The following is a 15,796-nucleotide window of genomic DNA, read 5'->3' as shown; positions in this document are numbered from 1 at the left end:
GCACCCTTCGACAAGTTCACCTATTCCTCACTAAATGGTACCATCGTCAACTAGACAACTACGACATCCTCGACCTCGAGCACCTCATTCACAAGCTCGAGCTAATCCTCACAGATATTGCAGAATTCAAACTTCCTTTCATACATCAACACGTGGTACGCGCCTTTTGCGACTACGTTCAGGAAAGGAAATGACAAGGAGGAGAAGCTCATTGGATAATAAGAGATATTATCCAGCAATATCGTCTAGGAATACAGGTCATGGGCAGACCTTTGTAGTAGATACCTATTATATGTCATCATTTGACGACTCGAACTGATCCATTAGTTCAAATTCATCTGGCGATTCTAACGATCTGAATAACTTTGAGCACATACATCCGGTCGGACATACATTCGATTCTCTTTGGGATGCAATTCCACGCGCACTTCATGACAGAGCAGCAGAAGCCTTCGTTATATACGAAGACATTTTTCACATCGATTATCACGACGTCTATCACCTATCGGCTCTCCAATTATACACAGAATTCGATTGGAGAAACGTTGCGGTACACATCCACTATATCCTAATTGCAGGCAAAGAACCCGAAGATCATGTAACCGAAGCATATGATAGCTTCATCGACTGGCTCGAAGAAACCGAACGCATTTGCGACATCCATCATAACCATCAGTGGGCAGCAGCCAGGTATAAAACTAAATTCCTGTGGCAGCCTTTTGTCAAGGTTATATTCAACGACGTGTGGGTATTACAACATGCACGTGCAAATCATCAAATTGTTTGCTCAGCAGTAATCGCAAATAGTCATATCACCGAATTCGAGGAACATCTATGTGAAATAGAGGAAGAAAATTGATAAAAATATGTCTCACACCACTCCGACCTCCAATGATCCCAGTTTCTCTCGGGCTCCATCTCCGGAGCTCCCCGCACATCTCAATGTAACATTACAACCTCCAAATCCAATTATTCATCAAGCCCTCGCCAATACGGCGCCCCCAGATGCCCATATACCCGATAATGTTAAAAATTGGGTAGTCGACCTAGTCACCAATGTGGTGGAAAAGACGCGTCAAGATACTGTGGTGCACTATGAAAATCTTATTGGGTGACAAGAAAGTATTGCTCAACAAACCACCACGGAGTTCCATAATCGTACAATGTTCCTCAACACTCAGAGACAACAGCTCGCTTCCCAAATAGGAGATTTGGAGAAGACGGTCGCAGCTCTAACCACAGAGTTGCAAGAGCTGGTCGAGGACTATCGACAAAATCTCGAGACCAAAGTAACAACTTTGGGAGAACATGATGAGGAGCTTCACAACATGGTTGACACACTCAAGAAGTCGCATGATCGACTTCGGACATGAGCGAACACACAAGGGAGGAAGGCGGGACAAGGTGGTAACAATGTTGCAGACACGGATGACGACGATGAAGTCGTGTTCGGTCGCAAAGGAAAGGGCGTAAAAATTGACCAGCCTGAAAAATATGGTGGCAATAAGGACGGAGTCAATCTCAATGATTGGCTCGAACAGGTTATGCTCTGGTTAAAATACACCGGACATACCAAAGACGAGTCCAAGATTATGTCCACCCTCTTGCTGCTAAAAGGAGGAGCACGCGAATACATGTGACATTGGATTACCACCATCAACAAAACCAACAAGGCACCAGGGACTTGGGTGACGTTCGTCGATGAACTTCGCACAGCATACGAATCTTTGGACAAGGATGACAAGAAGCGAACAGAGTTAGAATCTTTCATCAAGAAGGAACATCGAGACTTCTGAAAGTTCGCAGAAGAATTCCGTTCAAAGGCAACCGGCACTGGCTTCTTGGATCAAGACCTAATCGAAAAGGTCAAGAAACACATCCTGGAAAAGACGTGGCTGCTCATGTTGGCAGACACGCCTAAGGACAAGTGGCCCCAGAAATGGACTGAGTTCCTTACATTCGCACTCTGGATGTTTACTTCGCTTCAACGAGAGAACCGTTATGCCAAGGCTGATACTAAAGATCCTAATGCCATGGAGGTTGACGTGGTAGGGAAGAAGGGGAAGGTGAAATCGGGCAAGGCGCGCAGAGTGCAAGATGATAAGTTGGTATGCGCCAACTGCAAGAAGAACAAGCCGACATTCTTCAAGTCATCAAAGCACTTCGGCAAGTATTGCTCTGATTGTTTTAAATTAAATCATGTCAAGAAACAGGCAGAGAAAGAGAAGGAGGCAGCCATGAAGAAGAAGGATGTGAGGAGCAAGGACGACGCCAAGAAGAAGGCAAAGTCATCCAGGACACGACAAGTCGCATCGAATTCTGCTTCATCCGATAGCGAGATGGAAGTCGACTCAGATGTCGACACAAGGAAGCACAAAAAGTCCTCTTCCTCTAAGACTAAGGGGAAGGGTAAGGAGACAGCTGCACACATAAGTGACCACAGCATCCACTCGAAAAGCGAGCCTGAAGCATCTGAGTCGGACGAAGAAGAACTGGCCGAGATCCTCTCAAGGCTCAGGCACCTGAGGGTCAGTGGATCTAACTCATCCAGAAAGGCAGGAGAGGGCTCTTCGCGAAAGGATCTGAAGGATTTTCTCAAAGGGGATCTGTAGGCAGCTCGTTAGAGTCCCCTGAATGTTATATAAGACCTGTACAAGTAGCACCCGGCTCAGACTCCTCTGTAGATCATCACAATGCAGAGGAACATAATGTAACTATTAAGAATTCGGCTCCAAATCTATTATCATTCTATCTACCAGTTACATTATGGGTGTATGGCAAAAAATTGAGCGCCGAAGCTCTAGTCGATTCAGAAGCATATTCCATGTATATCAGCAAGCGATTTGTAAGAAACAATCGACTTGCCACATTCAAGCTGAACACCGCATACAGAGTATATAACGCGGACAGATCCCAAAACAAGCACGGTGAAATAACTGACTACGTAAAAGCCTACATCAAAGTAGGAGATCATGGTTCAACCCACCATCTGCTAGTCACAGACATCGGAAAGCTAGACCTGATCATTGGGATGTTGTATCTCCGTCAACACAATCCGGAGATAAATTGGCAACTTGGAGAATGGAAATATTCCCGATGCCCTGAAACGTGTCACCACCAGAGGCTTCATGAAAAACAACAAGCCATTGCGAGAGAGGAAGCTGAGGAAATCTCGCAACGTGCACAACACATGGCTGATGAGGAGCCAGTCGCTTATAGGATGTTCAATGGGCAAAACATTGATGCGATAAATCCTATCATCTCGTGGGTCTAAATGGACGACTCCGAAGCTGAACAAATAGCTCGCATGATTCTGCAACTCACGGACTGCAGCTATGCTGAACCAGAGGAAGACCTGAATGAAGTGGCACCCCAGTCAAACACTGGCAGCCAGAATCAGGTTATTAACGAGGTAGAATCCTGGAAAAAGCTAGTACCAGATTACCTACATTCATTCAGTGATGTCTTCTCCAAAAAAGCACCGGAAAGGATGCCAACTCGAAAGCTGTATGATCACATAATCGAGTTTGAAGAAGACCACACATTACCATGACCAAGCAAGCTTTATCCAATGAATCCTGAGGAGCGCAATTCTCTGGATTCATGGATCGATGAAAATCTAGCCAAGGGCTATATTCGCAAATCGAAATCACTGATTGCTGCACCCATATTCTTTGTCAAAAAGAAAGACGGCACACTAAGACTGGTACAAGATTACCGAAAACTGAACAAAATAACCAAGAAAAACCGCTTCCCAATCCCTCGAATAAGTGAGCTAATTGATCAGCTCAGCAACACTTCCATATTCACCAAATTGGATCTCCGCTGGGGGTACAATAATGTTTACGTCCGCAAGGGTGATGAATGGAAGACAGTGTTTATTACGCATCGGGGATTATACGAGGCAACAGTTATGTTTTTCAGTTTCTGCAATGCACCAGCCACCTTCCAACACATGATGAATGAGATTTTGGATGATCTTATTTGGGAAGGCCATGTGATCGTCTACCTCGACGACATCTTAATCTTCACCAACGATCTCAAACAACATCGGAAGATTACAAAAGAGGTACTAAAAAGACTGCGGAAAAATGACCTTTTTGCAAAGCCTGAGAAGTGCTTCTTCGAACAACCATCGATTGAGTATCTCGGCATGATCATTGCAAAAGGAAGGGTCCAAATGGATCCACAAAAGGTCGCAGGTGTTCTCGAATGGCCTGAACCCAAGAAGGTTAAACAAGTACAAGCCTTTCTCGGGTTCGCTAACTTCTATCGTCGATTCATCGAAGGATTTGCCAAACAGTCTCGACCACTCAATATCCTGACAAGGAAGGATCAACAATGGGTATGGAGCGAGGAACAGCAACAGGCATTTGATTCTCTTAAACATGCCTTTACCACAGCTCCAATTCTGGTGTTACCGGATGATGTTCATCCATTCCGGTTAGAAACAGACTCAAGCGATTTTGCCACTGGCGCATGCCTTGAACAACTCAAAGATGATAGGTTGTGGCATCCAATCGCTTTCTACTCAAAAAGCCTAACTGCAGCTGAGCGGAATTACAAAATCTATGACAAAGAGATGCTCGCAATCATTCGAGCATTGGAAGAATACCGACAACATCTCGAAGATCATCCGCTCCCAGTAGAAATTTGGTCCGATCACCAGAACTTGACCTATTTCAAATCAGCACAAAAGCTGACAAGACGGCAAGCTCGATGGTCACTTTACCTCACACGGTTCAACATCCAACTACATCACAAACCAGGAAAATCAATGCATCGCGCCGATCCTCTGCCCAGGAGGCCAGATCATGAGGAGGGGGTGAATCTCGATAATTCAGATAAAACTCTACTCAAACCTGAATATTTCACGATTAAAGCAATCCAACACCCTCACCTCACAGTTGTCACAGATCACGATTTGGTGGACAAGATAAAAATGGCACTTCAAGACGACAATGTGAACAAATCTTATCAAGATTTACTTAAGAAAGGGCAACGAGAGTTCTCAAAAGGACTCGAAGACTGGAACTTCGAAAGTGGGATATTGCTTTACCGAGGCAAAGTCTACGTGCCGAAAGCAGATAAAAAGGAATCACTTAGACGAGAAATCGTCCAACGTCATCATGAAGCTGCCAGTGCAGGTCATCCAGGAAGATGGAAGACATATGAGATGTTATCTCATAATTACTGGTGGCCGGAAATGTCCACTTACGTCAAAAAATATGTTTGTTCTTGCGATCTTTGTCAATGCAACAAGAACATCAATCAGCCAAAGTACAGAGATCTACAACCAAACGAAATCCCGACGGAACCCTGGGAAATTGTTTTGTCGATTTGATTACACAATTACCAGAGTCTAATGGCTACAACACAATAATGGTAGTAGTTGACCGATTGACCAAACGTGCACACTTCTTTGCAATCACAAATGAATTCTCTGCAACAGATCTTGCTCGCACCTTTTATGAAAGGGTGTGGACATAGCACGGTCTCCCGAGACAAATCATCTGGGATAGAGGAACTCAATTTGCAAGCGCATTATTTCAAGAAGTTTGTAAGCTACTTGGGATAAATTCAACAATGTCTTCGGCATATCATCCGGAGACTGATAGTCAAACGGAATGCACCAATCAATCGTTAGAACAATACCTCTGTATTTATACTGATAGACATGTGGAAGACTGGAGCACATTACTTCCAACTGCCGAATTCGCATACAATAACCAGGCATCAGAAGCCACAAAGAATTCTCCATTCTTTATCAAATATGGTAGACATCCATGCGCAGAACCAACAATAATGGACCCCATTAAACATAAGACGTTAGATTCTATAATGCAGGCATGCGTAGAAGTGCAGGAGCAAGCGAAAGCAGCCTTATCGCTGGCAGCTGAATGCATGAAGTGGTATTACGATCAATCCATACGACCCCCGCCATTCAAAGTCGGAGACCAAGTACTACTCTCCACTAAAGATTGGCAAACATCGGGAGCCAAACTGGCACAACGGAGAGATGGACCCTTCAAAATTGTGAAAAAACTAGGACCAGTTACATATAAACTACAAATGCTGCGGCAATACGGCATTCATCCAGTTTTTCACGCATCTAAGCTCACGCTTTACCACGAAGATGAAATACCTGGATGCACACTTAGACCCCGTCCTCCAATTAAAAAGAAAACTGGCGAAGAATGGGAAGTCGAATACATAGTCGACTCTCGTGTCATTCGTGACAAACTTTAATATTTGATACATTGGAAAGGCTACTCCAAAGCGGAAGAAACTTGGGAGCTAGCCGCTAACCTAAAGAAATCTCCGCGTCTAATTTGAGAATTTCACAAGAAATATTCAGACGCACCACAATCAATATCTCTTATCGATACAAATCCAGTCGATGGCATTTTTGAACCAAGGAGAACAGGTCAAATCTATGACCCTGCCACTGATACTATCCAGATTTATGACTAAGATAGAGATGATTGGGACACTTCAAGGGATCTTCAGGTTACCTTCAACAATCCCAATGTAAAACCACCAAAATATGCTCACGAAGACGATGCTGGAATGGATTTAGCTGCATCAGAACCAACAACTATCTGAGCACGATCGCGCGGACTAGTCTCCACGAGACTTCATTTCACAACACCTCGAGGAACTTATGGTCAAATTGCACCCCACAGTGGATTAGCCGTCAAAGGCATCGACACAGGTGCTGGTGTCATCGACAGAGGATATACAGGCGAAATCAAGGTTTTGCTAATCAATAATACGGATGATGACTTTATAGTCAATATTGGCGATCGAATCGCCCAACTCATCATTGAAAGTATTACCACCCCTGCTGTTTCACTAGTAGATTATCTCAAACCATCCGATCGAGGGCACCGTGGATTTGGTTCAACAGGCGATAATTACTTCCAAAAATCACGTCAAAAGCCAGATTTGGGACGAACTGTCTAGAGGAGGGAGTACTGTCACAGATTTTTACGTTCTCAACCTTCACGTGACCAAGACATTACATAAACCAGCACTAGGCTGTCCAGAAAGGAATGAACCGGTACGCGAAGTACTGACAGTCCTAAGTGCCCCGGAAGTCTAGGTCCAGTCACATGACACACCATGTGATATCCATACATGTGATAAGTGGCGCAGGTATTAGGTAAGCTAACTTGTACAGTAATATCATCCCACCTAGAAGGCACAGTCGGACTTCAGAGGAATCCCTCAAGGAATGAACACGCCACCGGAGATATGTCCCAAAGAGTACATTAGTTCACATACTAGAATAGAACGGTGCCATGCCACCGGCGATGTAGCCATTACAGGCCAGATAGTCCCATGGTCTTACTAAGTAGTTCGGATATTTGGCATACATGACACATCCAGTCTGACAGGCAGTGGTAGCCAATCAGACCTCATCCATTAGATAGCGGTTCTGGGGCATCAGGGTCATTAGGGTCCCTCCGCTCATGTATATAAGCCAGAGCTCTGAGACGCATAAGTCCTCCAGACTTATTCTCATCTCTGCTACGCCTATCCATATGGTGTTACCAGTGCTCACTTGCAAAGCACTGCTTTACTCTGATCATTTGTTTGCCCACTACACTTCGACTATCAACAAGTAAGTGTTTGATCTTTAAGTTATAGGCTTAGTCGGCGCCTTGCGTCCTAAGTTTGTGATAGAGTTGGCATCCTTTCTGACACTTTTTTGGAGAAGACATCACCGAACAAATGTAAATAATCTGGTACTAACTTTTCCCAAGATTCTACTTCGTTAATAACCTGATTCTGGCTGCCAGTGTTTGACTGGGGTGCCGCTTCATTCAGGTTTTCCTCTGATTCAACATAGCTGCAGTCTGCAAGTTGCAGAATCATGCGAGCTATTTGTTTGGCTTCCGGGTCATCCATTTCGACCCAAGAGATGACAGGATTTATCGCATCAATGTGTTGCCCGTTAAACATTTTAAATGTGATTGGCTCCTCATCAGCCATGTGTGGTGCTCATTGCGAGATTTTTTCAGATTCCTCTCTCACAATGGCTTGTTGTTTTTTATGAAGCCGTTGGTGGTGACACGTTTCAGGGCATCGGGAATATTTCCATTCTCCAAGTTGCCAATTAATCTCTGGATTGTGTTGTCAGAGATAAGACATCCCAATGATCAGGTCTAGTTTTCCGATGTCTGTGACTAACAGACGGTGGGTTGAACCATGATCTCTGACTTTGATGTATGCTTTTACATAGTCGGTTATTTCACCGTGTTTGTTTTGGGATCTGTCAGCATTATACACCTTGTATGTGGTGTTGAGCTTGGATGTGGCAAGTCGATTGTTTCTTATGAATCGCTTGCTGATGTACATGGAATATGCTCCTGAATCAACTAGAGCTTTGGCGCTCGATTTTTTGCCATACACCCATAATGTAACTGGTGGATAAAAGGATGATGGATTCGGAGACGAGTTCTTAATAGTTACATTATCATCCTCTGCGTTGCGACGATCTACAGAGGTGTCTGAGCTGGGTGCTAATTGTACAGGTCTTATATAATGTTCAGGGGACTCTGATGAGCTGCCTACAGATCCCCTTTGAGAAAACCCTTCAGATCCTTTTGCGAAGAGCCCTCTCCCACCTTTCTTGATGATGGAGTAGATCCACTGGCCCTCAGGCACCTGAGCCTTGAGAGGATCTTGGCCAGTCCTTCTTCATCTGACTCAGATGCATCAGGCCTGCTTTCTGAGTGGATGCTGCGGTCGCTAATGTGCGCAGCTGTCTCCTTACCCTTCCCCTTAGTCTTAGAGGAAGAGGTCTTTTTGTGCTTCTTCTTGACTTCTTCATCAGAGTCACTGTTGCTATCAGATGAAGTGGAATCTGATATGACCTGTCGCATCTTGGACGACCTTGCCTTCTTTTTGGTGTCGTCCTTGTCCTTCCCATCCTTCTTCTTCGTGGCTGCCTCCTTTTCCTTCTCCACCTGCTTCTTGACATGATCTAATTTGAAACAATTGGCGCAATACTTGCTGAAGCGTTTTGACGATTTGAAGAATGTAGCTTTGTTCTTCTTGCAGTTGGCATAAACCAACTTGTCATCTTGGATGCTGCAGGCCTTGCCCGATTTTGCCTTCCCCTTTTTCCCTACCGCATCAACCTCCATGTCGTTTGGGTCCTTGGTGTCAGCCTTGGCATGGTGGCCTTCTCGTTGGAGTGATGTAAACACCCGGAGTGCAAATGCAAGGAATTTATTCCACTTCTTGGGCCACTTGTCCTTAGGCATGTCTGCCAGCATGAGCAGCCACATCTTCTCCGGAATATGTTTCTTGACCTTCTCGATTAGGTCTTGGTGTGAGAAGCTGGTGCTGATGCCCTTTGGATGGAATTCTTCTGCGAACTTGTGGAAGTCTCGATGATCCTTCTTGACGCAGGCTTCTAACTCCATCCGCTTTTTGTCGTCCCTGTCCAAAGATTCATATGCTGTGCAGAGTTCTGCAACAAACTCCGCCCAAGTCCCTGATGCCTTGTTCATTTCGTTTATGGTGGTAATCCAATGTTGCATGTATTCGCATGCTCCTCCTTTTGGGAGCAAGAGGGTGGACATGATTTTGGACTCGTCTTTGGTATGTCCAGTATATTTTAACCAGAGCATAACCTGTTTGAGCCAATCATCGAGATTGACTCTGTCCTTATTGCTGCCATATTTTTCAGGCTGGTCAATTTTTACGCACTTTCCCTTGCAACTGAACATGACTTCGTTGTTGTCATCCATATCTGCAACATTACCACCGCCTTGCCCCGCCTTCCTATCTTGCGTCGCCACCCATGTGCGAAGTCGATCGTGTGATTTCTTCAACTCAGCCAATTGCTTTTCGAGTTCCTGCACTTGTTTGTCATATACCCCCAATGTACTGTTGAGAGTATCGACCTCAGTGTTTAATGCTGCTGAGGTTTTTTCCAAATCTGAGATTCAAGACTCGGCTTGTTGACAATGTTCGTCTAGAAAGACCGTGCGATTGTGGAACTCCATGGTGTTTTGTTGAGCGATGTTTTCTTGTCACCCAATCAAGTTCTCGTAGTGCGCCACTGTATCTTGACACATTTTTTCCACTACGTTGGTGACCAAGTTGACTATCCAATTTTTGACATTGTCAGGTATATGAGCATCGGAGGGTGCAGTATCGGTGAGGGCTTGCTGAACAATGAGATTCAGAGGTTGTAATACAAAATTGAGATGTTCGGGGAGCTCCAGAGATGGAGCCCGAAAGAAACTGGGATCATTTGGGATCGGTGTGGTGTGAGACATATTTTTTCAGTTTTCTTCCTCTATTTCACGTAGATGTTCTTCGAACTTGGTGATGTGACTATTGGCAATTACAGCAGAGCAAACGATTTGTCAATTTGCACGTGCGTGTTGTAGTACCCACACGTCGTTGAATATAACCTTGACGAAGGGCTGCCACAGGAGCCTAGTTTTATCCCTGGCCGCTGCTCACTGATGGTTATGATGAATGTTGCAAATTCGCTCAGTTTCTTCGAGCCAGTCGACAAAGCTATCATATGCTTCAGTTAGACGATCTTCGGGTTCTTCGCCTCCAATAGGGATAAAGCAGATGTGTACCGTGACGTTCCTCCAATCAAATTCTCAGTAGAGTTGGAGAGCTGATAGATGATAGACGTCGTGGTGATCGATATGGAAAACATCCTCGTATGTGACGAAGGCTTCCACTGCTCTATCGCGAAGTGCTCATGGTATTACGTTTCAAAGATAGTTGAATGTATGTCTGACCGGGTTTATGTGTTCAAAGTTATTTAAGTTGTTTGAATCGCCAGATGAACTCAAATTGCTAGATTGATTCGAATCATCGAATGAAGACATATACAATGTATGCTACTATAGGGGTCTGCCAGTGACCTGTATTCCTAGACGACATTGCTGGATAATATCTCTGATTATCCAATGAGCTTCTCCTCCTTGATGCTTCCTTTCCTGAACGTAGTCACAGAAGGCACGCACTACGTGTTGGTGAACAAAAGGAAGTTTGGATTCTGCAATGTCTGTGTGGAGTAACTCGAGCTTACGAATAAGGTGTTCGAGGTTGAGGATGTTGTAGTCATCAAGCTGATGATGATATCGCTTGGTGAGGAATAGTTGAACTTGTCAAAGGGTACCTTCGATGTGCTGTGTAGATATGATGAAAACTGCGAGAGGATAGATATAGTGAGACCCTAGAGCAGTCTCGATGTATGTCCTTTGATTGATGAGATCTTGACCTGGGGGTCCTGCAGGTAGAATCAGTCACCTGACCAATGGAGACTGGATAATGAATATGGAACTGTTGTCGTGCGGGGGCCAACTTCCTGTAGAGATGTGTCCTGGCCTTGGCAGGGGTCTTATGGGCCACTGCTCGTAGAACTCGATCGGAGTTCTTGCTCGAGGATGACAGATGACACCGTCGGTGCTGCGCAATGCCTTGGGGCAGCTTACGCTGGTAGAGTCAGCATCTGCTGGAGAGGCAGGTGAAGATATGACACCGCTAATGTGCGGGTGAATGTGCAAAGATGCAACACTGCAGCGAGCATGCTGGGTGAGCACTCGAGGCAGGTAAGGTCAGACTTATTCTTCTATCACAAACTTAGGGCGCAGAGCACCGACTAAGCCTATGACCTATGGATCAAACACTTACTGACGATAGTCGAAGTGGAATGGGCAAACAAATGATCAAAGGTAAAGCAGTGCCTTGCAAGTGGGCACTGGTGACACTGTATGAATAGGCATAGCAGAGATGAGAATAAGTCTGGGGGACTTAGCCGTCTCAGAGCTCTGGCTTATATACATGAGTGGAGGGACCCTAATGACCCTGATACCCCAGAACCGCTATCTAATGGATGAGGTTTGATTGACTACCACTGCCTGTTAGACTGGATGTGTCGTGCATGCTGAATATCTGAACTACTTAGTAAGACCATGGGACTATCTGGCCTGTAATGGCTACATCGCTGGTGGTGTGGCACCGTGCTATTTTAGTATGTGAACTTCTATCTATCTAAGGACATATCTCCAGTGGCGTGTGTATTCCTTGATGGATTCTTCCGGAGTCTGACCGTGCCTTCTTGGTGGGATGATATTACTGTATAAGTTAGCTTACCTAATACCTGCGCCACTTGTCATATGTGTTTGTATTATGTAGTGTGTCACGTGACTGAACCTAGACTGTTTTGGTCACGTGAAGGTTGAAAACGTGAAAACCTGTGACACAATCTGGGAATGGATCAGAAAGGCGAAGGAAGGTACATGATGGGTAGAATGGGATCAGGTGAGGTGGTGTCAGTGTTCTCACCAAGAAAGGCTGAGTAACAGAAGATTCTGAGGGTGTGAAGGTGAGGAAGGCTGACATGAGGTTAAGGGGCATACAGAAGTTTCTGAAGGATCTGTAACGGCCACAGGGGCTATTGGAGAAGGAGTTCGGGTGATTTATTCATGAGGCAGGACATTTCTTCATTAAGGATGGATGTTTGTGGTGGAGGGACCCCCAGCAGTGGCATAAATGTGTATCAAATGAGTTCCAGTAGTATGAATTGCTTCAGGCAGCACACGATGAACTGGGCCATAAAGGGATCTTCATTGTGCAGATGCACCTGCTGGAGTAATTCTTGTTGCTCTATCTGGATCAGGACATCAAATAGTATGTCGAGACATGTCACAAGTGCCAGTGGATGAGTTCAGTTCTAAGTTCAGGGAGTTTGGGTACATAGACCTTTCCTCTTCAAAGTAGTAGTCCTTGTTCGAAGTTTCACTCTTGGAGGTTTTTTCCAAACTCTCTCTTTTCTGATTTGAGTAAGGATCGGTATTCCTTGGTCATTTCATCATTTCAATGCATGTTTAATCTTATCCACTAGTGGTGCATCATCAAATTCGGAGCCATGAGTGGTCGAGATGGCATGTATGGTAAAAAAACTCAGGCCGCAGCATGGTTTGCCCAAAATTGTCTTCGCTCATCCCCTTCTCATGGTCTGGCCTCCTGGACAAAGGATCCATGCATAGCATCATCTTGCCTGGGCAATGACATAGTATGAAATTGAATCGTGTTAGGCAAAGGGACCAGTGAGCTTGTCACCTGGTCAGTCATTGTGCTTGTCTGAAATAGGTAAGATTTAGGTGATCTGACCATATCTCAACAGGTTCTGGGTGTCCTTCAAGATAATGTCTGTATTCTTCTAATGCCCGAATGATCACAAGCATCTCTTTGTCATAAATCTCATAGTTGCGCTCATGTTTGTTGAGTAACTTTGAGTAATACACGATGGGTGCCACAGCTCATCTTCACCGAGTTGTTCGAGGACTGCACCTGTGGCAAAGTCAGATGAGTCTGTTTCTAGCCTGTAAGGGCAGATATCACTCAGCATGGCCAATATTGGTGCATTAGTGAATGCCTTCTTGAGGGCTTTGAAGGATTTCCATTGGGCTTCTTTTCATTCCCAAGCTACATCCTTGCATGTTAGGAGAGTTAAAGGTCTGACAAGTTTGCCAAAGTCCTTTATGAATCTCCAGTAGAAATTCGCTAACCCCAGGAAAGCTTGTACTTGCTTTACTTTCATGGGAGTCAGCCAGTTGAGGATGCTATCAATCTTCTTCATGTCCATTTGTATTGAGTTCTTTGAGATTATGAGTCCTAGAAATTCCATGGACTTGCCAGTGAAAACACATTTCTCTGGTTTAATGAACAAGTCATTGTCTTGAAGCCTTTTGAGGACTTCTCTGGTGATGTGTTCGTGTTCTTCCTTGTTATCTGTGTAGATAAGGATGTCATCGATGTACACCGCTACCTTTTCTGTTTGTATTAGGTCACCCAAGATGTCATTCATCATGGCCTGGAAGGTGCTTGATGCATTGCAAAACCTGAAGTACATGACTGTTGGTTCAAACAGTCCTCAGTGCATAATAAACACTGCCTTCTCCTCATCTCCTTCTCTGAGGCAGATATTGTTATATCCCCATCTGAGATTAAGCTTTGTGAAGATCGAAGCTTTGAATAATCCATTAATTAAGTCAGCTATCCTTGGAAGCAGGAATTTGTCCTTCTTAATTATTGCATTAAGGCCTCGATAGTCTTGTACCAGCCTTAATGATCCATCCTTCTTCTTAACAAAGAATACTGGGGCCATGAATGGTGACTTGGATGGCCTAATGTATTCTTTGGCCGATTCTGTATCTATCCATTCATCGAGCAAATTCCGTTCTTGCAGAAACATTGGGCAAACCTTGAATGGTCTTGGTGATGTTGCATCTGGGTTCAGGTTTATCGCATGGTCATAGAGCTTGTGAAGTGGCAGCCATTCTGAGGTTTTCTTAGAGAACATGTCTTCAAATTCGTGATAGATTTTCAGAACAAGTTTAGACCAGTAATCCTTGTCCATGTGTTCTTTTTCGAGGTTGTCTCCCAAATGTTTCTTTGCCTTGTCTCCTAATCTGAGTATACTGTGTACCATGGTATGTATCTCATCATCTTGGATGGAGATCCAATGAATGAAGTCATTAAATTTGTCACTCTGATTATCATCTTTGCTTAGGGTGTCTATTCCAGAGCCAGGAAACATGGCTTCTTCTTCAAGTCACTGCTGTTTGAGTAAGTTGACTTCCTCCTCACCTACAGCGATCTTGTGTCATCGCGAATGATTGCATTGGGTAAATGCTACATCTTGTCATTCTCAATCGATTTTAGAGTTATGTTGATTTAGGAAGCTCATTGCTAAAATTAGCTTCTGTCTGCCAAGGTTAGTTACCAGTAGGCTTTTTGTGGATCTATGATCCCCGATCGACATATTAACCTTCACACGGTACTTGATCGTCCCACTTTTGTTGGGCTTGGCATCTGCATTGAATACTCTGATCTCATGGTGTAGTGGGAGGAATTTCAATCCTTTTTCCCTTGCAAATTTCTCATCGACGTAGCATGAAAAAGCTCCTGAGTCGAGTAAAGCTGTTGTCTGAATTTCGTGCGGAAGTATCCTTATGGGTAACTCCATTGAATGTTTGTTTGAACCAGTTGATGCAATATATAAATATTCTGCTGGTACATTTGATCAGACTGCACTACTGTACATATAATTGTCCTGAGTAAGCAGCATGACACCAGACATGTCTACACTGCTGCTGAAAAATCTGACATTTTGTTGAATTCTACGATTCTGGCATTTTGTTCCTCTTCTTCTGAGGATGCCCTTGCTTTCCCCTTGCCACTGCTTTGACCCTTTGCCTGTCCCAACTTTTTCACCTTCATCATTTGTAAAGCTTCTTTCAATGCTCTAATTTATGGTGATGAATCGTCATTGTCGGCCGTGGACTCCTTGACTTCTCGAATTGCTTGCCTTTTCTTGCCTGGCACTGATGGCATCTGAAATTTCTTGCCTTTATATTTGGGGTCAGGGTTCTTACAGAACACCCCCTTCTTAAAGGCATGCTTTCTGCAGTAAATGCAAAGCTTCTTCTCTAGCCATTCCACCTGTTCTGAAGTAAGGTCAGTTGTGACCCTTGCCATGGAGTCCATTGCAGTGGGGTCCCATGCCAGTTTGAATGTACTTGCTTGTACCACTCTTTTATGCCTGCTCTGTTGTTGCTTGTACTCCAACTCGATTCAGAGTGTCATGTCCAAATACTCAGTCCACTTTTCAGGGATTTTGTCGGGTGTCATGATGTAGATGTTCGACATGACCAATTGAACATATGAGGGCCTGTGTTCTCTGATCTTGATGATCAGGTCCTCATCCAAATATCTGGATTGGGGGGTATAGGAGTGAAACTTC

General features: G+C 44.4%; 1 protein-coding gene across 1 annotated transcript; it reads left to right on the top strand.

The window, feature by feature from the left end:
* Positions 1 to 1,163: 1,163 nt before the first annotated feature.
* LAESUDRAFT_760484 (uncharacterized protein) lies at positions 1,164 to 2,612 on the top strand (the record flags this gene model as incomplete). Its single annotated transcript, XM_040912750.1, has 2 exons — positions 1,164 to 1,331; positions 1,800 to 2,612. The coding sequence occupies 2 exons, from the start codon at positions 1,164 to 1,166 to the stop codon at positions 2,610 to 2,612; spliced, it is 981 nt and encodes a 326-aa protein (XP_040763057.1).
* Between the last annotated feature and the right edge of the window lie 13,184 nt (positions 2,613 to 15,796).

The sequence above is a fragment of the Laetiporus sulphureus genome (assembly GCF_001632365.1).
Source record: "Laetiporus sulphureus 93-53 unplaced genomic scaffold LAESUscaffold_27, whole genome shotgun sequence".
Lineage (NCBI taxonomy): Eukaryota > Fungi > Basidiomycota > Agaricomycetes > Polyporales > Laetiporaceae > Laetiporus > Laetiporus sulphureus.
The sequence above is the reverse complement of the archived record's forward strand: the minus strand, read 5'-3'. Positions and strand labels throughout refer to the sequence as shown.